This window comes from Pelmatolapia mariae, linkage group LG2 (genome assembly GCF_036321145.2).
Source record: "Pelmatolapia mariae isolate MD_Pm_ZW linkage group LG2, Pm_UMD_F_2, whole genome shotgun sequence".
NCBI classification, from domain to species: Eukaryota; Metazoa; Chordata; class Actinopteri; order Cichliformes; family Cichlidae; genus Pelmatolapia; species Pelmatolapia mariae.
The window spans coordinates 12,978,433-13,005,673 of record NC_086228.1 but is presented as its reverse complement, the minus strand read 5'-3'; the positions used below and the strand labels follow the sequence as shown (position 1 = coordinate 13,005,673).

The window sequence follows — 27,241 nt, the reverse complement described above, 5'->3', positions numbered from 1 at the left end:
TGGCTTCTCCACCAGTCCCACCACTAAGGCACATTTACAGGTGATTTGTTCACAGAGTGAGGAGGAGACTGGTCTGCAGACACAAACGAACATGCAGGACAGATAACACACACTGGATCAATATGTGTCATCAATAATCAAACGAACTTGTCCAGCAGTCAGTTGACCTCATCCACAGGATCAGTAAAGTCTTTGGTACCAATAAGGACACTTAGAGATACAATCAATCAATCAAAATGAAGTACAGCTAATCAATCAACAGAGAAACCAACCATCACCGATAATCCATCATTTTTCTTTTTTTCTGTAGATAATCAATCAGTGCTGATTAATTAGTAATAGAATCTATTGAGGAACAGACTCGTTTCATTTTGGATTAAACTTTGGCTGTAAAAAGAAAAGAAACATTGATCACTGATTGAAAACCTGATTTTTAAAAAAGGTCAAACAGACACACTCAATAACCCCTAATCCTCCAGCAGTAAAGCCCAGACCACATGACCCTGAGGGCCGCTCTGATTGTCTGATTTTCAAAACAAAAGTCTTGTTTAGGAAATATCCCAGCAGCAGCGTCTGACGCACAGACGTGGGAGCTGATTGAGTCCTTAAGGCCCCGAAAAAACTCCACAAACCATGAGTCTGTTTGTGCAAAAACCCAAAAAAAAAAAAATCACGGAAACAGTCCAGTAGTTCTGGAGCAGAACCAGAACTTAAAGCTTCAAGTGTCAGAGGCACGGTGTGAATTTCAGCCTGGTCCCGGTGCCACAGATCCTTCATGGCTTTCCCACATCCACGGTGATCATAGTGTAAAGGTCAAACTTCTGGATGCTCAACACCTGGGTCTTCAGAGAGTTTATGCCGTCTTTGTCCATGGTCTGTTGAGTGTGAGCAAGCAGGTCAAACCTGGAACCAAAAACAGCATCCAGACCCTTCAGAACCAACAGCCTCGCTCTTAAAACCACATTTAGCCTTCATTTTAATTAGCAGTATAAATACTGATCAGTAATGGTACTTGTTAGAGAATTGTGGATCAATATGGTTGTCATTGTGCAAGATGATTAGATCTTTAGCATGGATGCTCACCTCTGTTTTCTACACGGACACACATTCACGTTTCACTGATCACCTCACATGCTCACACCCACACATCACACGTTCACTGTTGCGGACACACACGACATATGTTCTGCAGGAGGGGGCCAGAGTTGGAGTCCTCTGAGGTTGGGAGCAGAACTCATAGCTCTAAGATTCCAACTGGGCTCCCCATGCGCAAGTTAAAACCGATCGATCTCTGTTCGTCTTTTTTTGTTCACGGGAATAAGTCTCTGAGTCAGTGAGGTCTATAAGTGTAGACCTAACAGTACTGATAATAATAATAATAACACGTTTTTTTGTGGGCGCCTTTCTAAAACCCAAGATCAGTGTTCAAAGCATAGAAGACAAACAGTAAAAAGGATCAAAAACAGCATTAGACAATAATTGGAGTTGATGTTTAAAGAGAGTGAGCCAGTTTGAAGATGCATTTTTAGTTTTGACTTGAATAAGGGAAAAGAGCCTGTGTTTCTAATATCAGGAGGAAGTGAATTCGCGAGCTGGGGAGCAGAGCAGCTTAAAGCTCTGTTCCCAAAAGTGGTGAGATGGGTGCAGGCAACAATAAGGTGAGTATCAGAAGAAGACATAAGGGAGCGGGAGGGAGTAGCAACGTGGGGTAAATCACACAAGCAGGGAGGAGCCAGGTTATGGAGAGATTTGAAAGTGAGAAGCAATATTTTAAAAGTGATTCTAGACGCTACAGGCAGCCAGTGAAGCGGCTGAAACACAGAGGTGATGTGCTCTCTGAGGATGTAGGCGAGTTGCGATCAAGGCTGCAGAATTCTGGAGTTCATCAAGGGACTTGTTAGGGAGACCAAAGAGAAGAGAATTACAATAATCCATCCAAAAAGTGACAAGGCCATGGACAAGAATGGCAGCAGCATGGAGGGGGAGGACGGGACAGAGACAATTGATGTTGCTTAAGTGGAAGATTAATAAAGTACTGTTGAGGATGACACCCAGACTCTTAACCTGAGGGGAGGGAAGGATGGAGTTGTCATCAATATTAATGGAAAACCTGTAGGATTTGGTTAAAGTGGAATCTGTGCTGACAGGTGGAGCTTCAATTTTATTACTATTGAGTTTGAGAAAATCAGAGAACTATGGTTTAATCTCCATGAAGCAATCAAAGAGAGATGGGTGGAAGGGAGAAACTGAGTTTGGAAGAAATATACTGCAGCAGGTCATCGGCATAGCAGTGAAAGTCAATGTTATATTTCCAAAGTATGCAACAGTGAGGAATAACATTGGAAATGAAATTAAATCTCATGTGAGAAGTTTTATATGAAGTGAAAACAGTTCAGGAGAGTGGGTGTACTCCAGCGTGACTCCCTGTCATCATGCAGAATAAACAGTGTGTGTGTGTGTGTGTGTGTGTGTGTGTGTGTGTGTGTGTCTCTGGTATAACAAGCAGAGTTGTGTGAAGATGATTTGGGTCTGCACCTCTGTGGGTTTGGATCATTCAGCTTGTCTCTGTTGTGTCGGATCATGCGGCACTTCCCAATTTCACTGTCGGGTCTGGAGATGGACATTCCTTTAGTCACCACCCTAAAAACACAACAGTTTTTTAAAAGAATATATTTAAAATGTCTTTGTTTGATTTTTGTTTTTTAAAATATAATAAAGATGGTAATAATTAATTTGTAGCATTGAATTATTTTTTGGTAATTAAAAATATATATTATTGTCCAGGCATGCATTTTTTTTTCATAATTTTAAAAACTATTTTCCAAGTGTTTGTAAATGTTACATATTTCCTTTTTGCCCCATATAAAAATGTTCTTTTCAAACGTGGGTAATTTTAATGGACGTTTTTATTCATTTTTATGATGATTCATTAGCTGATGAGTGGATACCAACACATATTTGCTGTCAAATCAAATAAAAGCTTCAGACACATAAAAAATGCATAGTCTTCTCTGACACTGGCGCTGTGGTTGACCTGCAGACTGTGGATCATGTGACATGTGTATAAAGACGGTACGTGATGTGTTTGTAATGACACGAGTGAGTCCGCTGCAGCATGTAAAGCAGCAAATGTACCTGTTGTAGATGTCATCGTCCTCTCCTCCCCAGCCCCAATAGTTGTTGGGAAAGCCGTTGATCTTCAAGTATTGCTCTTTACTCAACGAGGTGGCGCCTCCAAAACACCCATTGTACGGTAACCTGCAGAGGACAAACAGTTCATTAAAGCTGACCGACATGATCGATCTTGGATATTAAAGGCAGAGGAGTTAAAATGGCTCATTTCAGACAAAGCATGAACTGAGGGATTGCACCAAGGCCAAATATAAGGTAAATTATTATTATTCTAAACTGTGAATCGTGCAAAGTGACTCTAATAAAGTCAAAAAGAAAAACATAAAGCTGGACATGATCAGGCCTCACTCAGCTGCAGCCTGCAGAGCATAGAGGAAGCAGCTTTCACTTGTTCTCATAACCAGTTACCATCCTGTACTTGTACAAAGCAGTTTTTACACTACACTCGTGTTTACACAAAACACTTCGTTTTGTGTAAACACAAAACACTTCGTTTTGTGTGTTTACACAAAACTGACACAGGTGGTGAGCATCCAGAAGCTTGACCTTTTCACTGACACAAAATGTGATCTGAGTGACAGTGGACATTTTTTCCTTCCATGCTCAGCCTGTTTTTCACAGAACAACAGCAGGAGGTGAAATGACACAGATCAGCTTCTTTGGGCTTCCTGACAGGAAACGCTGCTGCTCAGGGACAGCGGCGAGAGAAGGGAGGTTTTCTTTCAGTACCCACCTCTTTCTCAGTGGTTTGAAAGTCTGTCTGTTCTATTCACTAGAACTACACACTGTCTGCACGATTAACCCCGCCCACAACACAGATTCAGTGCTGAGCACATCCAGATCTGAGTACTGACACGTCAGCTCTGCAGTTACTCAGCAGTGCCCTACGACCTGACAGCTGCATGCTGGCAGGATGCTCCGACGCCAAAGTGGCACTTTCGTTTCACACCTCACAGCGAGACCACAGACAAGGATTTTTAGAAAGAAAAAAAAGACCCTCATTTCTCAGCTATGAATGCTTCAAGGAGGATTTTTTTTAAAAATTTATCTTCAGCAACAAGTCTCTTTTACTCCCAAAATGTGACTAATGAGTTCAACCACTTTTGTGTTATATAATTATCCCGGTCTCAAACACAGCATTACAATCAGCAGCTGCACAGCCTCTCCTGCGTTGCAATGTAGTCAGACAGGCTGGAGGATCCAGCAAGAAAAAGGAAGAGGATGTTTTTCTCAAAAACTCCTAAATGCATGCCAGCAAGGGCCATTTTTACAGTTCCAGGGTACTGTTATGAACTAATCATGAGATAATTCTGCCTGACCTTGTGTTCGACCTTGGTTACATAGCTGAGATAAACACGACTCCTTTAAAAGTCTCCTCCCAAAACACCTGAAGAAAACCGCGACTGTGTGTTGGGAACAACAACTGCCTGAAATGATTTTAGCTGACTTGATCCGTGATGCCAGTTATGTGTACGATGTTAAACATTATTAATTTTACTCATTAGCTACAAAGCATGTATCTGACAGGTATACGGCACATACTGTGCTGTCTCAGCTGACCTCAACATACAGAACACACAGAGTTTGACACCATCAGCTCAAAGTATGACAAAGATCCTCAATAACAGGTTACAAGAGATTGATTAATCATTACTGTCTGTCTGTAAGTACACGTGTAAAAATGAGCAGTGTTGGGCAAGTTACTTTGAAAAAGTAATTCAATTATAGTTACTAGTTACTTTTTTGAAGAAGTAACTGAGTTAGTAACTGAGTTACAGTATTCTAAAAGTAATTAATTACTTGAAAAGTAACTATTGCGTTACTTTAAAAAAAACGTTTAACCCTCTGGGGTCCAGGGTATAATTGGCCATTTTTTACTACTTTTGATTTTCCCTCCACATTTTACCTTTAAAAACTATTTACTTTGCCTTGTTTGGTATCATCCTTTTCAGCACAACCTCACGTGCCTGAATTTACAGTCATGTTTTCATTTTGATATACTGTATTAACACAATTGATCTAAAATCAGACAAAAACCATAAAATCAGAGTAGAAAAAGTTATATTTTTTACTGTAACAACCACAAACATCTTTAATGAATCATATTTCATAACTTCAAATGCAAATATTAATTGTCAATTTTAAAATTCTATGCACAAGTTTTGCAAACAACAAAGTTATTTGCATCCATTTACCTTTTACCCTTTTTTAAAATAACCATTTCAAACTATTTACAGAACAATCAGCTGTTCTGCATTCAATAAGATGCCACACAAATTATTTGTGCCACTCCAAAAAAATAATTTCTGTCCACTATAAAAGAGAACATCACAGCCTGATACCTGCAGGTCGGACAGCAGCAGGTGTAAATGGTAAATGGTAAATGGCCTGTATTTATATAGCGCTTTACTAGTCCCCAAAGCGCTTTACATATCCAGTCATCCACCCATTCACACACACATTCACACACTGGTGATGGCAAGCTACGTTGTAGCCACAGCCACCCTGGGGCGCACTGACAGAGGCGAGGCTGCCGGACACTGGCGCCACCGGGCCCTCTGACCACCACCAGTAGGCAACGGGTGAAGTGTCTTGCCCAAGGACACAACGATCGAGACTGTCCAAGCCAGGGCTCGAACCAGCAACCTTCCGATTACAAGGCGAACTCTTAACTCTTGAGCCACGATCGCCCTTTTTCTTTGTTCTTTTTTCCAGGAACGTATGTGGCGTTGTGAGGATAAAGAGCCATTCATGCCAACACCGGCGTCATACAGGCAAGAGCTGAAATAATACCTCAACCAAGGGCGTAGATTTGGCATGGACGGAAGGGACATGTCCCCACCAATATCCAGCGATTATTGAATCGCTGGATATTGAATTGTAATTTTAAATGGTTTAAAAGCATGTAGAATAGCATATGTAGGTAAGTATATTTATCCCCTTTTATCAAGAAGCAAAGACAAAAAGGAAAAAGAAAAGAAACAGGGCAGGGTTCGGTGGTTGAATCATCCGTCCCCACCAATGCCAAAACCAAATCTACGCCCTTGACCTCAACTGAAGCCAATTGTACTAAATGCACTATACGTGCGCTGTTACAAGAATGTTTTTCGTTCTATTGTTTTCTATTAATTTATATAATTTTAAGTTAAGCAAGACAGAGTTCTTTTAAAGTAAGATTTACTTATATTCTCAAAAGTTAAGCATGACAGGCTTTTTTTAAAAAAAAAAAAAAAAAAAAAAAAAAAAGCATGACAGGCTTCTGTTTAAGAAAGAGACCTGTTTTATTGTGTTAATATTGTCATTTTGAGCTAAAAATAAATGGCTAAATGATCATTTGTTTCCCATATGGTCATATCACAAAGAATATGCATCTACTTAAATCAAATTCAAGTCAAATGGTTAAAAAAATAATTTCACACACAAAAAAAAAGAGCTACAAAATTCCCCACACTGGGAAGGCCGAATACAACTGGGTTGCCCGGCCCTGGCCACGAGGTGTCCCTTATTTATTTTTCAGGGAGTTGGCAACCCTAGTCATGATAAACAATATATACGCGGCGTTTTTTCCTCAATAGTTTCGTCACATTTACTGTCTAAGGACAGCGCTAGCAAGCACTCTCTGCTTATGAGCCAAAAACAAAAAAAACAAAACGGGAAGTTTTAGGAGTGACGGCGAGAGAGAGAGAAAGATAGCAGAAAAAGAGAGAGAGCGAGTTTTGAGATGTGAGAGATTTGTGACGTTTAGCGTGTTTGGAGTGTGTAGTTCATGTGTTGTCTTGTGTAGTTAGTGTGTAGTGTTGTGGATAGTTTTGTGTTGTGTGTCAGAACAATGAGGCGACTGCTGTCTCCAGGTAAAAAAAAGGAGTGATACACCTGCTGCTGTCAGACCTGCAGGTATCAGGCTGTGATGTTCTCCTTTATAGTGGACAGAAATTCGTCAACATGTTGCAATCAATCTGAGTCGGTCTCCACTTATCGGGACTCAACTCAAATCAGCTGGTTGTATTCTGGTTATTTGCAATTAAAACACGGTCCTGCAGCAACTACGTCACAATTTATGGAGGAATTTCTGAACTTCTGTTCTAAATCTACGAGGTTCTGACTGGACTCTGACTGTAAGAAGTTCATATGAATTTCTGTGAATGGAGACAGGAAATGATTTCCAATCACAGTTTTTAATCACTAATAAGCAGACTAACTCCGTCCTATCTCGATGCACCAAAGTTGCTTTGAAGACAACAGTAGAGACTGCATGTTATTGCAGACCTGGTCCCCGACTTTGAAGTAATCATTTCAAAGGCAACGGGATCCCAAGTTCATTGCAGACGGTCACAATAAATCTGCTTGTCTTGCACCTCCATTCACAGTTTTCAGTGGCATAACTGTCGTTTAAGTTTCTCATCCCTTTATTTCCTGTGGTGTCTCACCTGAAGCCGAACTTGTCCAAGTACACACCCAGGTGCCGAGGCTGGCTGAAGCACTTGTAGGTGTTGCGGTCGTCCATGGGGATGACGTCGACATCGTTGAAGACGAAGCAGTTGTAATCATACTCCTTCAAGGCCTCTGCGTAGCCAGTATTCAGCAGCCTGCATTTGTTGAAGGTGTCGTTGCCATCCTGACACACACAGATAATCACGGGGTTAAAAGTGCGGCACTGGTTCAAGAACAGAGCGTGAAGTCAGTCACAAAAAACACTTCCAAACTTGACCTGTATCGTAGAGTATATAATATAGTAGATCAAATGTAACGAATCCAACACCAGGCAAACAATGATGGTTTTTTTTGTCTCCTTGTTCAGCAGCTTCCTGATCGACTGGTTTGAAGAATGTTGGACAACTTGAACTGTACAAACAGTGTTGGGAAGGTTACTTTTAAAATGTATTCCATTACAGATTACAGAATACATGCCCCAAAATGTATTTTGTAACGTATTCCGTTATGTTACTCAATGAGAGTAACGTATTCTGAATACTTTGGATTACTTAATATATTATCATGCTTTTTACAACTACGTGAATGTACTATTGCTGTGATTTATTACTATTACTGAAGGTCCGCGGCTCCGAACCGTAGTAAAGGGACCTCTGGCTAATACGTCGGGTTCCGTGTCGGGCTCGTAGCCGAAAACTAGCTTTACTTTGTTGTGTGGGTCAACTTTGCTTGCGAGAGACAGAGAGAGGCGTTGAAAGGCTGCTCCAACGGAACTTATTGTTTCGGAGGAAAACACGAACACAGTGTACAGTCGAGTCTTAATAGCTTACTTACAACTGGGCTCGTCAGGCACTCTTTGTGGCTGCAGTGGTTATTATTATATTTACATGCTTCCAGCTCCCGTTTTTGCTCGATGACAACTCGTACTTTTCCACTCCCCTTTTTCTCCCTCCTCACAGACACATAACGGGTATGGCAGTCCATTCTCCCTGCAGCACGGACTACACTGCCCATGAGGCTACATTGTTTAGGGCTATGCCTAGGGATGGGTATTGATAAGATTTTCACGATTCCGATTCCATTTTCGATTCTGTTTAACGATTCGATTCTTTATCGATTCTCTTATCGATTCTTTTTAAAAAAGGAGAACACTAAGGTCGATTAGCTTAGAACTTTGTTTTATATCTTCTCTTTGAACAAGATAGAAATTTAGGAGTAACATGGCCTTACAAACCCAACAGTGAGATCTTAAGAGATCCACAGCCTACGGCTCTTCAATGGGGTGTCATAGGGTCCCCAGAAAAAAAAATTGTAAATGTAAAATAATAAAATAATCTTCTGTAGCAATAACAAAGTATAACATAAATTATTCTGTAGCAATTACACAAGAACATCCAGTAATGTCCCTGCCTACAATTAAACACATTCACTTACCGAAAATCGGGGGCATCTGCTGTGGCAAATGGGTGCAAGCCTTTTACCACAAACTTAGTCACTGCTCGGTGACATTCGTCTATCCTGGCCTGAAAGGAGACGCTAACGGTAAACTGCAGCGAGAACTGCCAGCATCTGAGCCAGCCAGACTCTGTCTCTCTCATCATGGTCACCTAAACACACAGTAATGGCAGGTTTTGTAATAAGGCAGATCACGCTAACATAATATGCACTGTTAGTTGATTATTTACCTGCCGCATTAATGGCAGAGGACGTGCAAACGTTATGGCTGCTGCTGGGTTGAGATTCACGACTCCGGAGCGGAATTAAAAACACGACATTCATTCAAGGTCATCGCGTGTTTTGTGAGCAAATGCTTTTGCATATTCGTAGTGTTTCCTCCCTTTAATGAAATATCTACTTTGCAAGTATTGCAAGTTGCCCTGTTGTCATCCGTTCTCGTAAAGTATAACCAAACTTTTGAGCGTTTGAGCCGCTTAGGCACCATGTTTCCTGCCAGGTAAATGACGCTCCGCAACGTGGTGACGTAATTTGGGGCAACTGGAATCGATAATGGAATCGTTTGCAAAAATGGCAAACAATTCCAAGGAGTTGAAACAGTGGGAACCGGTTCTCAACAAGAACCGGGTTTCGATACCCATCCCTAGCTATGCCTGTAGCATTCTGCCTATTAGCTTAGCACAACAACAACAACAAAAAGGCGCTCTCTCACCCAGGAAACACACAGTTGCAGAGAGAGAGAAAGCGTCGCCCTGTAACCATGGCAACCGTAACTGCCGCCAGGAACAACAGAACGTAGCTGTCAAACAAAACCCAAACAGTCCTGACCCGCGACCAGTGTTGGGTAAGTTACTTTAAAAAAGTAATTAATTACTAATTACTAATTACTTAGTCAATATTGTATTTAAAATACTTTTCTGACACAGTAATTAGATAAGTAACTTAATTACTAAATAAGTAATTAAACTAAATACTTCTTAAAATCCCTATAAATCTTGAGTGGACAAACAAATAGAAATTAAACTCTTTAAATAATAAATAATTGTTTTTAAAGACGGAGACTCAGTACGCAGCGGTAGCATCTCTTCCACAATGTAGCCTGCAATCATTTTTTAAGCTCACCTTCAGACACTTTCTGTGCTGCTGAAGTAAAATCAAGTTATGCCTGCTTAGCAGGAGCTGCCGCAGTGTTATCCATGGATGATGAACAAGGATCACTCAGAAGTGTTCGTCTATGCTCTCGTGTCAAGCGCTTCAATAGATTACTCGTGCTATTAACAGCAGCCGATAGTTTTTTCTCCCCAGGACATAGCTTACACATTACTGTAATATTCTTGTCTGCTTGTTTCAGAAAAGTGAGGAGACAGCCACACGCTTCAGCCGAGTCCGACATCTTCCGCTTTAGAATACGACTATGCAGCAAACTGGCGCGAAATGATGTGCACCTGCACTACAGCGATGTTAAAGCGGCAGAGTTTACTTCTACGTTTAGAAGATAAATTATTGAAATTAAATAATGATATTCAGCGAGTTTAATTATTTTACATTGTAACGCAAGTACATTGTAAGTAACTGTAATTAAAATACCTAAAAATGAACAGTAATTAGTTACTCTACTTTTTCAGTGGAAAAGTAATTTAATTACAGTAACCAGGGCTGGACTGGGACAAAAAAATCGGCCCGGGCATTTTGACTAGAGACCGGCCCACCAGGATAGAGATTGAAAATGTGACGTCATTCAGGGGTAAAACCGCAAAGGATTCTGGGAACTTGTGGCAAGAGGTACTAGCTTTCACACAGCGATAAAAAGAAACACAAAAAATGGCAAGAAGCTGTTGTATTATTAACTGCAATAGCTGGTTGCATGACAGCCACAGGAAGCCGACGGGTAAAGAGATCGGTTTTTTTGTTTTTTTTTTAATCGGATTACGTCGTTGAAGAGAAATTTTTTAAGCCATGTTTCCGAAGTAAGAGCTGACGGATGGTCTGGATATACCAAATATAACGTCTCAGAACACTCCAGCTCACATGTTAGTCTGCTCCAAGCATTCCCACAAAGGTCAGTGTTTTGTAGTAGTTAATACGTCATTTTTCATAACTTAATTGGTGATATAGGTTACAAGCAAGTCTGGCGCTGAACAGAAATTGTCGCGCTATGCTCCTTTGTTTATTGTGCATAAATAGTGAATTGTCCTGACACAATATTGCGTTTCGCTTCTGTTATTACCACGGTACATTGACAAAAACATACTTTTATTCACAGGATAAAACAGTTGTTTTGTATCACTAATTGCCCAGTACGATTACAACATACAATATTATTGTCACTGCTACATTTCTGTAATGCTACCAGAAATTATTTCCACTACTAATTAATTACCGTTGAGCTCAAAGGTCCTATTAATAAACGTTTAACGAATGTGTATTTATGAAGACGATTTGTGAGACTGGTAAACTTACCTTTGTTTGTACGATGGTCTTTCGTTCTACATGGTGCATTTCAAGGTCCTGTACCCATCCGTCGGTAAACTGTACCTGGGCTTGTTGCAGTGACCTGAAGTTACTAAAAACTTCATGAGTGTATGCACTCACTCAAAGAACCGTATAATTATAAATCTGAGCGTGGTGAAAGTTAGGCAGCACGCTGACGTCTTTTGTCCACTCTGTGTGCTCGTAAGGGTCTGACCCTTTCACTCCTTTGATTTTTTCCTCGTATCTTTTCTTTGCCTTTTCGTCGAGTCTGTCTTTGTACGGTCCGGCATTATTCTCCTTCGTTTTGTACATTCCTTTTTTGTGTGGCAAAGAAAAACCAAGAAGGTATTGGAACCGGAGAATGAACGTTTTGCGGTGCTGCAAATGCTTGCATTTGATGTGGTACTTGGATTGTTTTGCCACGAGTTCCCGGCATGCAATGCGCGAAAGTCACGTGATCTGTCAATCGGTATAGGAAAAACCATAAAGCCTTTGCTTTGATGTACACTGCCTTGTTGATATATATTTATCAATCTAATAAACTTAAACCTACACCATCCTCCCTATTCTGGATTTTAAACAGTACATAGCGGAAACAAAAAGACTGCTTGGTCGAGTTAACCTCCTGAACTATCTACAAAACACGGTAGAAACCTTAAATTAAGACCAAGAACACTAGAGGTGAGACATGATCATTAATTAATATTAAAATTAATAAATTACAGATTTAGTGATATTTTCATAAACACCTCCTTTCCTTTTTTTATTCTCCATTTTCTTTAGTTCGTCTATAAGATTGCTAAACAAGGGGGAGGGTGCATCCGGCCTCCTCGGCTGTAATTGGTCCAGCCCAGAGTCGATCATGACCAACTGGCCAATCCAACACCTTTCATTATATATACCCTTCCTAAAAAAAAAAGAAAAAAAAAATCCATCGGCCCATAAAAACAAAAAATCGCCAGCGGCCCACCGGACAAATGCCCGGTATGCCCAATGGCCAGTCCAGCTATGACAGTAACGCGTTACTTAGTAACGCATTACACCCAACACTGCCCGCGACAATATGAAACAGGAAAGTACCGCCGTGTAATCCATTTATTTCAACAAAGTGACTGTATTCTAAATACCACCTTTTTAAACGGTAACTGTAACGGAATACAGTTACTCATATTTTGTATTTTAAATACATAACGGCGGTACATGTATTCCGTTACTCCCCAACACTGCGTACAAATATGCAGAAACTGATATGAGTAAAAGCCTCCCTCAAGGTAATACAAGACAAAGCTCAGTATGACCTTAAAAAATTGCAGGACTTTGAGACAACCCAAACCTTTTAATGAAATTTTACTGGGTTTAAAAATGTTTATGTCTGCGCTGACGTACGACTATTGTCTCATAAGATTACAGGGGCTACTTTCAATGCAGCCGAATATGCATCACCCATATGGGGCGCCGTTTGTAAAGTGAAACATGCTGAAATTAACGGCAACATTTTTCCACATTTAGCTCAAAACCTTACAAAAACATGTTTTTTTGAGTAATTTTTTACAACATTTAGTAAAATATTTCTAACTTTTCATCAAATGTTAAATATTAAATCTAAATGTTAAATCTAAATATTATATTTAAATCTAAATGCTAAATCTAAATATTATATTTAAATCTAAATGTTAAATGTTAAATCTAAATGTTAAATGTTAAATCTAAATATTATATTTAAATCTAAATGTTAAATGTTAAATCTAAATGTTAAATATTAAATCTAAATGTTAAATCTAAATGTTACAGAAAACTAAATATTTAGGCTAACATGCAAATTTATTGTACGGATCAACGGAAATACCAAAATAAAAGCTTTCCAAAAACCTCCGGTGCAAAAGTGTGCCAGTTGTGGTCAGATTGTGTCTGCTCTCCCCCTCACTTCTCCCCGCCATGAGCTGCTTCACTCCTTGCCTACGAGCATGTCCAGCGATTTTGCTGGACATGTGCTGCAGCGATTGTGAAGTGGAGACTGCAGCTGCTGAGAGTGCACTACTGCTGAACCTTTGGATGGCCGACAAAACGGATCTTCCGATGTTTTCAGCTAAATCGCTGGACGTGCTTTCTCATAGTCCGTGCCGGGTTATGGCTGAATTCCAGTGGAATAACGGTCCCGTGGTAATAGACGTTCCAGCCATGTGTTCCAGCCCTAAACCTAACCTTATCCCTAAACATAACCTCATTCCTAACCTTAACTAGCAGTTAAATGACGTAAAATAGTGTTTTCCAAAGCGATTTTCAGAAAATGAACGTGTGTAGATTGAGTCCAAACGGTTCTCATGTGCTCTCCTTTTTCCGATGCCGTCATTTAGGAACGTGTTGGGTACCCGAAAGCATAAAATGTTGACGATTTGTCACCTAGCGTAAAATATTACGCTTAGGGAGTGAGAACGTGTCTGACCACTACCGGCACACTTTTGCACCGGAGGTTTTCGGAAAGCTTTTATTTTGGTATTTCCGTTGATCCGTACAATAAATTTGCATGTTAGCCTAAACATTTAGATTTAACATTTAGATTTAAATATAATATATAGATTTAACATTTAGATTTAGATTTAAATATAATATTTAGATTTAACATTTAACATTTAGCTTTAACATTTAAAATTGTGTTTTAAATATGAAAAGTTACAAATATTTTACTAAATGTTGTAAAAAAGGACTCATTTTGAGCTAAATGTGGAAAAATGTTGCCGTTAATTTCAGCATGTTTCACTTTACATACGGTGCCCCATACACCCATTTAGCGGTGATAGACTTTGAGTCTCCTGCTGCATTCTTAATGACTTTTTGCAAGTTTGCAGCATTTTTCTTGCATTTAGTATGCTTTCTGCTTCATATGAAAAAAATGACTTCCTTCAAAGAGAGAGTGAAGTCAGAAGAGCCGTTTAAGGACAATAAGACAGCACGAAGCTGCTCCGAACTGAGTAGCGGCGTTACAAGTAGCGGCATTACAAGTAGCGGCGTTACTAACGGCGTAACTTTTTTACAGTAACGAGTAATCTAACTAATTACTATTCCTATCGTTACAACGCCGTTACAGTTACTAACAAGAAAATGCGGTCCATTACCATTTTTCAACAAACAGACGGTTGAAGCTGTGTTCAGCTTACCGCATCTTATATCAGTTGCACGGCAGTAGCTGACTACGTAAGAAATCTGGGCGCTATAGCTTTAAGCAGCTGCGCGCGCTCCCGCGGACGGTAATCACGATCACTGTCTAGCACAACACCTGGAGCTAAGGGGGCAAAACAATCGCATGAGTGCTGCTGTTTGGCTTACCACAACTACTTTATTCTTCCTCAGTCAATCACATGACCACTTCAAGACAAAGCAACAAGGTGATATATACCAGTTTTTAAATTGTGTTGATAGGCCACGTAAAACCAGATTCATGATTAGGGTTGCCAACCGTCCCTTAAAAAATGGAATCGTCCCGTATTTAGAAACAAAAGTACACGTCCCGTATTGAGCTAATAAGGGACGCACTTTGTCCCGTAATACAGTGAGAATCAAAAGTAGTCTATAAATGTTAATGGAATTAACGCTTTGTTTGAAAACATAATTCCCAGCCACTCTCCTGCTTTGTGACCAATGAGCTGACAGCACACTTATGACAATTCGAGTATGACAATTCAGATTACCGCTTATCTCATTGGTCGAGGAAAGATCGCTTACGGAGAAAATACCGGAAGACAACAGATGGCCATGCTTCTTGTTGTGGTCAACAGGGAAACAAACGCCGACACTGCGGCGCAAGTCTCGGACGACAGTACACCTAAAGCTGGGCATACACTGTGCGATTTTTTCAGTCACGTTATTCAGCTCCTGCTCAAACTGCACGATTGACTCGCAGGGGTTATAAGTTCGTAGGTCACGATGCAGGGTCTCACACTATACGGCCCGATGCTCTGATGCGACCTGAGTGCTCACACTGTGCCTCCATAAAATGAAGGTTATAACAGAAAATTTGTCGCTCACTCTCCCTCTCTGTCTTTCACTCACACAGACACGCACACCACCACCATCAACTTTGCTAAATTGCTAATGAAAAACATTGATCAGGCAGCTGTGATTGAGCAGCAATGTAAATCCAACTATTTTCACGGTTGTTGTGGTCGTGATAATTTTGTGAGGCCACATCGAAAAGGCTCGGATGAGCTTTCCAAAGTTCTACAAGTTGTGCCTCCATCGCTTGTGTCCAGATCACACGCTGCACAGCCGTGCTGCTCCGTCTTTTTCACCGACGTTTACGTGTTTGCGCGTGAGCAGTGTGAGCGGCTGCGGTGACACCCTCACGAGCGATTGATGATCGGGAGCTGGTCGTGAGGTGTTAATCGCTTCTCGTTACCCCACGTATACTACACGATGCATGATGAAGGCCAAAATCGGGCCGATCACCAAATCGGTCGCACGACTCAAAAATCGGCTCAAAATGGGCCAAAAATCGCACAGTGTAAGCCCAGCATTAGACCAGCAATGTTTGTTCCCCTCAGAGAAAGAAAAAAAGGCTGCAAAAGTACAGGGAGGAATGGGAAAAGGAAAACACCTGGCTGGAAAAGTGCACGATAACACCTATAAAGCGCACTGCACTGTGTGCTGGCGCACTTTTTCCATAGGCATGCTTCTAATGGTGGGCACATGAAGAACATGAGGGGCGTGGAAGCTCGGGGAACCCTTAACCAATTTTTTGTCCACCAGGCCACGGCAAAAGCAGATATGGTATGTAAACACTGGTTTGTTTTTTTTAAACCCTCTGGTTAAGTTAATATGGGCATGTGCAGTGAATATCAGCGCTATGTGGCCAGAAGTGTGATAATATAATTTATTTTGTGTAATAAACAACTGCAAGGATAGATGATTATAACAAATAGATGACTAATACATAAAAGTAATACATAGATGAATAATGATGATGAGTTATGATGCGTAATCATGGGAACAAGCGGGTTTACAAACAGGAGCAGCTGATTAGCATTAGAAAAGCTGAAATAATACCTCAACTGAAGCCAATTGTACTAAATGCACTATATGTGCACTGTTACAAGAATGTTTTTCGTTCTATTGTTTTCTATTAATTTATATAATTTTAAGTTAAGCAGGACCGAGTTCTTTTAAAGTTCTTTTAAAATTATTTTTTTGGAGTGGCACAAATAATTTGTGTGGCATCTTATTGAATGCAGAACAGCTGATTGTTCTGTAAATACTTTGGAATGGTTATTTTAAAAAAGGGTAAAAGGTAAATGGATGCAAATAACTTTGTTGTTTGTAAAACTTGTGTATAGGATTTTAAAACTGACAATTTATATTTGCATTTAAAGTTATGAAATATGATTCATTAAAGATGTTTGTGGTTGTTACAGTAAAAAATATAACTTTTTCTACTCTGATTTTATGGTTTTTGTCTGATTTCAGATCAATTGTGTTAATACAGTATGTCAAAATGAAAACATAACTGTAAATTCAGACACGTGAGGTTGTGCTGAAAACAATGATGCCAAACAAGGCAAATAAATAGTTTTTAAAGGTGAAATGTGGAGGGAAAATCAAAAGTAGTAAAAAATGGCCAATTATACCCTGGACCCCAGAGGGTTAAACGTTTTTTTAAAGTAACGCAATAGTTACTTTTCAGGTAATTAATTACTTTTAGAATACTGTAACTCAGTTACTAACTCAATTACTTTTTTGAAGAAGTAACTAGTAACTATAATTAATTACCTTTTCAAAGTAACTTGCCCAACGCTGGTGACACTGCGGCCTGCAAACATCAATAGCACTAGAGATCACACTCTCAGTTTCCAAGAACTCACAGTAAATTCTGCTGATTGAAGAAACTTTGTGTAAGAGAGAAGTTTAGAGTTCTAATGGTGCGTTCACACCAAACGCGATAGAGGCGGCCAGAGCGTCAGGTTTACATGTAAAGTCAATGGAAAGAGCGCAATGACACGCGATTGCGCGTCCGGCGAAAATTCGGAAGCAGATTTGCGTCGCCAAAACGCCAAAACGCCTGAAACGCGCGTCAGTGTAGCGCGTCTGGCGCGTTTGACTCGCGAAGAAAACCACGCGTGTCAGATCTTGTGTTACATTTTGTGCACACGCACGTATCGCGCCAACCGCTCGAGTTGGAAAATCTGAACTCCGGCGTCAAATCGCGCCGCGACAACCAATCAGGAGCCTGGTGACGTGGCTGTAACTAGGTCAAAGGGGCAGATCCAGCCAAAGCCCTTCATTCATCATTCAGTATGGAGGAAAAGCTCATCAGTGCCGTGGCTAATCATCCAGAGCTATATGATGCTAGCTGCTACTTCTACCGAGACAGGAATAAAAAGGACCTAGCTTGGAGGCACATAAGTGAGGAGATTGGGCAACCTGGTAAGTTCATTCATTCTTCTTTTTAATTTTCAGACTGACCCGATGAAGCCGCGCAAAAGCTAGCAAGCCCGCCTACTGTCCCGTTATTTTCCCACTGATGTACAAATACCTTTCCGCTAACAAGATAATGTGTTTATTCAGAGGACATCTGCAGCACAACACATCTGGCACAACTTCCTCCCACATTCCTCCCACATTTCCGGTTCACGCGCGTCAAAATATGCAATTTTGCGGCGCGATGGATTTTTCTTGGACACGCGTTGAGGTGCGAATGTGCACGCGTCAAATTAGGGGCGTTTGGGGCGTTTTCGCTCGCGCCTATCGCGTTCGGTGTGAACGCACCGTTACTGTGAGATACTCTGTGAACCACCTGTGGATTTTTATGTTAAACAATCATGATGCGATTGAAGTGTAGACAGAGAAGTTTAACAATGGTATTTCATTAATTAAGGATTGAAGCCTTTTTAAAAACAAAACAAAACAAAAAAAACACTGTTCTCCACCCTAAGAGAAACATTAAGAGCTTTACATCTGGTAGCCACTGCTCCTTTTTAGTTATAAGATGGGGTCCAGTTCAAAAAGGGGCAAAAAAAATAAAGATTATCATCTTATTTTTAAACCCCATGGCTTTCTTTCATTACTTCTTTTTCTTGTTAATCAAATACTCAACAGTAATTTTAAAGGTAGTTACTGTATTAATAAAAATGTTTGATTTTGTACAGAGGACTTCTTATAAATGGTTTATTCCTGTTGTAAACCAATAGTTAGCTGCATGAATAACTTAACTGACTGGTATTTCTGGTCAGAAGTAGCGATATCAACCCCCTGCACACACCCCCATCAGTCACGTTTGTTCACTTGTGGTCCACGAACTTCCTTTTATCACTGACAGCTGCACACTGCAAAACAAACTCCTGCCATCGCACAGTAAGGGGGAGTGATAGCGATTTCATGTAAGCAACAAGCTGAAGCTTGAATTCCAGGAACGTATGTGGCGTTGTGAGGATAAAGAGCCATTCATGCCAACACCAGCGTCACACAGGCAGGAGACCTGATGTATTATTTTACTATTTGTGAAACCAAACTCTGGATAAACATGTTCTCTCTCATTTCATTTTTACGCAAAGAGGCAAACAGTCCACCCTGTCAAGTAAACAGTGGAACTTATACATACAGGATTTTAATTGTTTCTTTGTTCTCATGTATGAACACACATCGTAAGTGTACCTGTTTGATGACGTAGACCCCGTAGTCGAGCTGCTGCCTCTGCAGGATCGGGTGCAGGTAGTACAGCCAGTACTTAAGGTGCTCTTCTCGGTAACGGAACGCGATGATGATGGCCACTTTCTGTAGCGCCTCGCAGTCTTTGGGTTTGAAACGTCCGCCCGGCTGCACGTTGGGGTTCTCCTTTTTTACCAGCTCCAGGTCCACAGTAAAGTTAAACTCCACCTTCAGGGGACCCACTGAGGACACAAACACCAACATCAGAGAGTCTGACTACAGAGTAAAGGATCAGCACAACCTTTTCAGGTGGCCACAGCAGAGAGCTTTGCCCACAGGCAAAAAACTGAGCCAAAGTATTATTTAAAAAACAAACAAACAAAAAAACAGGTGGACAGAGTGAACAGAGTGTAAAAAAACAAAAAGTGAAATAATATATAAATATACAGCAACTAGGCCTCATTCACTAACATCCACATGGAAAAATACAGTAGGAAAAGTTAATGAATACAAATTATTCCAAATATTCTGGGAGATGGGCAGGTACCCTGGGGGTGCTGAATAGGGCCATAGAAGGCCCTTAGCCCATATGGCATAAGCCATAGAATACCAGAACTGGCAGGTCCACCACTGACGTCCTGCTCACCACAGATGAGAGCAGCTTCACCGTGAGCCCATGTGACAGACGTGAAAGCATATGGAGAAGCCGTGGAGAACAATATGCTCCCTGTAACATTGTTTAGTACGTATGTATTAGTATGGTGGGTCAGTGATGGTCTGGGAGGCATATCTATGGAGGGACGCACACCCATCCACGGGCTCAGCAACAGCACCCTGACTGCCATTAGATATCAGGATGAAATTCTGGGACCTGATGTCAGACCATACACTGGTGTAGTGGGCCCTGGGTTCCCGCTGGTGCACAACAATGCCCGGCCTCATGTGGCGAGAGTATGCAGGCAGTTCCTGAAGGATGAAAGAATTGATACCACTGACTGGCCCCCACACTTTCTTTACCTAAATCCGATAGATTGCGCTCAAAACATGTTTGGGTCAATTGCCAAGTTGCAACTCAGACTATCCAGGAGCTCAGTGATCCCCAGGACACCATCTCATCACATCAGGAGCATGGCCCAACACTGTCAGGCAGGCATGCATACAAGCAGGTGGGGTGGGGGCATACAAACTACTGAGAACCGCTTTTGAGTTGCTGCAATGAAATTTGGGCAAACTGGACTAGCCAGTCACACCTTGATTTTCAGGGTTCAGCCCTCTGTGAGTGATCATTTTCAGTCCTTTAATGCCAACCATATCACCGAGATAACCAGCACCCCCTCTCATTAAACTCTGATGTGTTTTCTAACTTTTCTTATAAGCATTATGTATGAATGAATGAAAAGAGCGGCCCCTGAGGAGAGACGAAGTAAAATGTATCTGAGGAAAACTGCTGTAAAGATTCTGGTCACATAATCGTCAGGACAAGTTAAACGTGTTTGTGTACGCCTGCGGCTCGTTCTTCCAGTCTGTTCTGGTTTATTCTGACTGAAATGATGTGAGCACAAACAGCAGGACAGAAAACTGTTTTCGTCCTGCAGAACATTTTCCAACCTTCTACAGTTCTCAGTGTGTAATCAGAGAAATATGCTGCTGCAGAAAGAGTCCAAAAGTCCAAACAGCTCATTAACACACAAAGATTTGCGCTCTTCATCCAGAGAGCAGTTAGACGCTGATCTCAGGTCAACAACTTTTATACAGCCTGTATATTCACGTCATTTTCCTGAACACGGAAACATGTCTGCCCGTGCGTTACGGACATCTCTGTAACAGTGACATCATGCCAGACCAGTGCCAAGAAAACTACTAGAACAGAGTCCTACTCATGTCAGATAAAATGTTCTGCTCCTCTGCCAGTCCAAAGTACTATTTCTCACCGTGTGATGACGTGTCAACAGAAACCAAACAGGACTCCCTAACAAAGGAAACGGGAGCACAGCTGGAACCATTTTACCACATCCTTCACTGTTTAGCCTTCCACTCGTGGTTTCAACACAGTTTCACATGTTAATATGTTCATCTTTAAGCCACTTCAAGCTGCTTTCAGCTGGCCATCCCTCTGGATAAAGATTTAAGGTCAGCTATTAAAAGATGTAGGCCTGCGTGAGAACATTTGATTTGTTAAATAGAGCAACGTGCAATCATACTTCGGGAGTTTCGAGATATCTTAATGGAGTTTTGTTTGTTTTTTATAAAGGGGGAGTTAATCTTGAGCTGAGTATTTACAGTCATATATAAAAGTTTGGGCAATGGCTCAATGTTCTCTCTATGATACAGTGAACAACAATCATAAGCATGTCATAAGTTTCAAAGACTTTTACAGTGTAGAGTCCGTATTTACAGTTGTGACTCTCCTTCATAACGTTTTCAATCCTCTGTAGCATGCTGGACTTACCAGCACTCCAAGCTGATCACAGTTTGTGCTTTTAAAGGATTGCCTGTAGGTTTTCAGTTGAATTAAAAGCTGGGACGTTTCCTGCCCATGGATACAAACTGCTGGATAATGTCACTTTGCTCCTGGATCATTCAAGATGGTCTTTGAGGAGATTTAAGGGCAGTCCTTAAAAAGCAGACTTGCACAGATGATTCTACTGGAGCTAGAAGAATTTGGACTGTTTTTAAGTGCTTGTTTGATTCTGGAACCCGAAGGAGGGCTTGGACCCAGAAAGAGCTAATGGCAAATCGTATCCACTTAACAAGCGGATTTCAATGGGCTTCCTTTACTGTGAAAATTCAAACCTATTTGATAGTGAGGGTTCACTTCAGCCAGTTTGCCATCTATGAGATTGGAGCAAACACAGGTCACTTGATCTAAATAACCCTACAGCTGACCAATCGACTGATCCTACATACTCTTTACTGACCTCTGGCCGTCAGGCCATAGATCATGTGGAGCAATCTTGTGGCTCCACGTAATCCGCACAATACTTGAGTAAATATTAGTTAGGATATTAGGAGCTTTTGGTCTAACAGAAACAAATAAGTGTTGTAGGGTGACACCTCTTTATATGACACAATATCTGGCAGAGCTCACCGAGTCAAACCATTGATCATTTTCACTGCTCATTAATAACCAAGGAGAGCAAACCTAATCCGGCTCAAACAGAAAAAAAAAAAAATGGACAGTGCACACTGCAAAAAATAAATGAATAAATAAATATATAAAAGTCTATAGTAGGGATGGGTATCGAAAATCGGTTCTTGTTGAGAACCGGTTCCCACTGTTTCAGGTCCTTGGAATTGTTTGCCATTTTTGCAAACGATTTCCCTATCGATTCCCGTCACCACGTTGCGGAGCGTCATTTACCTGGCAGGAAACAAAAAGTTTGGTCATACTTTATGAGAACGGATGACAACAGGGCAACATGCAATACTTGCAAAGTAGATATTTCATTTAAGGGAGGAAACAGTACGAATATGCAAAAGCATTTGCTCACAAAACACCGGATGACCTTAAATGAAGTCATGTTTTTAATTCCGCTCCGGACTCGTGAATCTCAACCCAGCAGCAGCGGTAACGTAAATGTAGAATAATAAAATAAATATACTTTGTTATTGCTACAGACGAATATTTATTTTATTATTCTACATTTACATTTTTTTTGTAATAAGGCAGATCGCGCTAACATAATATGCACTGTTAGTTGATTATTTACCTGCCGCATTAACGGCAGAGGACGTGCAAACGTTATGGCTGCTGCTGGGTTGAGATTCACGAGTCCGGAGCGGAATTAAATACACGACATTCATTCAAGGTCATCACGTGTTTTGTGAGCAAATGCTTTTGCATATTCGTAGTGTTTCCTCCCTTAAATGAAATATCTACTTTGCAAGTATTGCATGTTGCCCTGTTGTCATCCGTTCTCATAAAGTATGACCAAACTTTTTGTTTCCTGCCAGGTAAATGACGCTCCACAACGCGGTGACGTCATTCGGGGCGACGGGAATCGATAGGGAAATCGTTTGCAAAAATGGAAAACAATTCCAAGGAACTGAAACAGTGGGAACCGGTTCTCAACAAGAACCGGTTTTCGATACCCATCCCTAGTTCAGACTAGTTTGCACTCAGAAACCAAAGAGTGTGATGAAGCTGAATGTCTGTGGGCTGACAGAGCTGATCTGAGAGGTCTGAGGGGGTCCGAGAGGTCACAGCTGAGGAAACTGTGAGATCATCAGACTAATCATCAGGCTAATAACAAACATACTGATCAAAGTTACACAAACTGATCAAGTCCAGACAAACACGCAGAGAGAACGTTTATGAAAGAGCACACAGGACTCGTACTAAAAGTGTACCTGCACTACAAAATATTTTATAACACTGTCTGCACCTGTGCTTTACAACAGACTTGTTTTAAAGCCACAGCCCATCTCATAAAAGACACATCTCATTCAACCAAAAATGCAAAGCACCTCATGAATGTGGATTCTCTCCTTTTAGTGGCAGCACTCTAGCTAAAACCTGCAGCAGGCTGGAGAACTGGTTCATGGGTGCTGCTATGCCAAAATCACAGAGGTTGCAGAACAAGATGAGGATTCCAAGCTGCAGTCCAACACGGAGGAGATGGAGTGTGTCTGTGGGAGGAGAGACGCACTCGAGAGCCAGCTGGTCTGAATGTTTCTGATAAAGGGGATCTGTAATCGTTTTTTATCTTATAAAGAAGCCCACTCTGGTGATTAAACTGGAGCCATCTGCAACCCCACAGATTCATGAAACCTAACGTGGAAGCAGCTCATGGTGTTCTTCCACCTCATCTATTTAAAAAGTAACAACAATTACTCTCATTTTGGTTATTTCAATCTTACTGCGCGGTCATGTGATATTGAAAAAAGTTGTTTCCAGCTGGCTAAAAAATAAATAACGGGTAAATGGTAATAAAGTTGCCAATAATAAAGTTGAAACTTTTCGTTGTTTTGGGTTTTTGGGGATTTAGTTTGTAATTTGTAACCGTCCACAGACAAAGATTAGTTGGAAGAGGTATTAACTGGCAGTAATCCTCTTCGGCTAAATCAGCACAATACTATCATAGGAATGATTTCTCAGCTTGGGAGATTCCGGCCCTCCGAGGAGCACATGAATGCAAACGTGCATGCACTCTTATTATTAAAGCAAATTAATCACATTTTTGAGGTTTAAGACTGTCAGGAGTGATTAAATTTTTAATATTTTCCATGTCTAATTGGTTTACTTTAAAAAAAAAAAACATTAAAGTTTTCACACTGCTAGATTTAGCACGTGTCCATATGCAAATTGCATATGTGTTTAATTTGTCCTGACAAGATTCTCCAAATACAAAGGAAAGGTGCTTTAATGCTTCCTTTATTACCTCATACATACACTGCAGTATCCTTTATGGAAGGAGAGGAGATAATGCTGTCCCATAATTCATAGTGACGCAGACATGAGAAGCCTTAATAAGGAGGAAGAATGGAGTTACACTGGCTCTTTTTTTGTAATGACTTTTTCATGGTAACAAACTGTTAGCATGAAGTCAGAGCACAAGTTCTTATCAGTCGTACTTCAGAGCTATCTTTGACCTCATGACAGAAGGAGGCAGGAGGTATTTTTGGACCGAGATGCCATTTCAGCCATTTCCAGGTAAACTTCAAAATATATCATGTACCACAAACATATTTGGTTAATCTAGTCCACGGATCTCAAAGTTATTTTGCATCATGGATCAGTGAAAGTATATAACAAAATGTGTAAAATTACAGAAAATATAACTGCTGACGGTTCATTGGCCAGACTCTCCTGTAAATATAACATATGAAGTTTTTGTTCATTCACAGAAGACTTCCTTGAACTCGCTGTAAAACGGGAAAAAAAAGAAAAAGTAATTTCTATACCAGAAGGTGAACCCTTTTTTTTCTTTGTGTATCTATTACTATTGCAGGGAGGGGTCTTTATCAATATAAAAAGCTGTAAACCCTATGAAAATACAGGTAAGGAGTCTGTGCACTCCTTCACGTTTTCCAAACTTGACACACCTGATCAAGTCTAAAGATCTCAGCTAAATTGTAAAGCCTTGTCTGTTCACTTATCCTGATACTGGAGCAGATCCTGAAGCTTGAGCTTCATATTTAAATCATACTTTTGAAACCTGTAAGTTTCATTTCTGCCAGCATCACTGAAAGTAGGTGCTCTCTAATGCCATAAAGTGGGAACAGGAAGTGATCTGTAACTCGATAGTGCAACAGGCAAAACGAGTACAGGAATGTGGCTTTAAGGCAGCCACATTCCTGAATGAAACTCTTTAACTGCCATTTTCATTTATTTAATATCGTAGAGGTCTGGACTGTTTGTTGGACAAGATGAGCACGTGAAGGCGTCTCTTTGAGTAACTGTTCTCGCGCCTCTCCTCCACAGCAGAGGGATGAGCCACACATAAATAATAACAACCAGTATGAACTAAGTTTAGTAGATAAAGCTACCCTAACTGTAGTTTTTGACAGGAAAGGAAGACACGATGTCCAGTGTGCTGCTTTTCTCTCCCACGACTCGTGCAAGTTCAGTTACTAGTTTTGACATCTTAATCTTAAATTGTCTCAGGAGCAAACCTGCAAGAATCTGCAGGTCTTTTCATTTGAACCGTTCAGAAAGCACTTTGAAATTGTAAATTTCTGATTGAAAACAAGAGTAATTTTTCATTTAATATCTTAAACAATGCTGTCACAGCATCGTCAACCTGAAAAGGATCAGCGCAAGAGAATGGATGGATGGATCTTAAACAATGTCTTACCCCTGCAATAAAGCAGCATTTCCAACCTCAGGCAGTTATTAAAAAAAATCCAGCTCCACAAACAGTTTCTAAAACAAAAATTCAAACACTCAAGTGACCTCATTTGTTCTTGGTGATTAAACTTAAAGGAGCAGTACAGTATCTTTCTACAGAAATACAGTGAGGTGTCGGGAGCGAACAAGTATACTATTTAAGCCCCAAATGCTTGGTTTAAATTGTTAATAATCTGCATTTATGCCGTTAAAAAGTAAACGATCGTCAGAATATGAGTTTGGAATAAAAGAAAACAATACTAATACAAAAGTATATTTATTGTTTTTGGTAGTTGAAGCTAAAAAGTCTGTTTGAATAGGTTATTAAGTCACAGAAACCAATACTGTCACAATTCTACTGCCCTGTTTCCTATTAAAAGGTGAGGACCGAAACTAGTCAATCTCCGAGGTTTGTGGTGTTTTAAACCTTTAAACAGACTCTGGACCTCAGAACCAGGGTTCTGGCTAGTCTTACCCAGCAGGGGGGACGTCTCGGGGCATTTCTCCAGCTTCTTCACCGGCTGCTCCAAGACTTTCCCGTAGCTCACCACCGGGTCGGTATTCTGGCTCTTAGAGATGTTATTATTGGACTGCTGATTCTGAACGAAGGCGAGGCGGAAATCGAAGGAGCGGACATAGAAGACCACGGCGACGGCGATGTGGAGAAAACAGAGCAGCACCACCAGCTTACAAATCCGGTGGAGGACGCTGAAGGTGAAGGAGGGGTCTCCGGGCATCCTGGCTCGCACAGTCCCGAAGGTGTTTCGTTAAAACCCGGCCGATGAAGCGGAAATAACGTCTGTTTCCCCTGGTCGCTTAATGTTATCTGCTTTCAGACTCCACTTTCCTGCAAGTTGTCGGGAAAGTTTCCAAGTTTCCAGTGATATCCGGTCAAAATAAGAGAGAAATGTCGCGGGAATAAAGCGAATAACCGAGATGTAAAAAAAAGAAAAGAAAAAACGTCCGTCACGTTCAGGTGGATGGTAAATTAATTAGGCTATGTTTACACTGCAGGTGTGTCTGCTTGTTCATACAAATAAAATGCGACAGCAAACGCGCTCTAGTGTGAACGCTCAAAGCGGCCCGCATGCGCAAAAGAAGATGTCACACACAACGCGCTCTGTTTAGACCCAGAGCAAACAATATTGTTTGACTGATGGCCCTTAATATAAAGACTTCGGACTTTACGTTTCCCAATTTTTGCTTTAACTTATTTTGTTATTTACATAATAATGTAGATAACCTAATAATTAGGGCCCGAGCACTGAGAGTGCGAAGGCCCTATTG

General features: G+C 40.8%; 1 protein-coding gene across 1 annotated transcript; it reads right to left on the bottom strand.

Moving 5' to 3' along the window:
- Nucleotides 1-302: 302 nt before the first annotated feature.
- On the bottom strand, nt 303-26,765 carry LOC134635633 (beta-1,4-galactosyltransferase 1-like). Its single transcript, XM_063485042.1, has 6 exons — nt 26,430-26,765; nt 19,132-19,367; nt 7,560-7,747; nt 3,136-3,258; nt 2,536-2,640; nt 303-903 (listed from the first exon to the last, which is right to left on the bottom strand). Exons 1-6 carry the CDS (start codon nt 26,689-26,691, stop codon nt 774-776), a joined length of 1,044 nt encoding a protein of 347 aa, XP_063341112.1. The 5' UTR covers nt 26,692-26,765; the 3' UTR covers nt 303-773.
- Nucleotides 26,766-27,241: the final 476 nt, after the last annotated feature.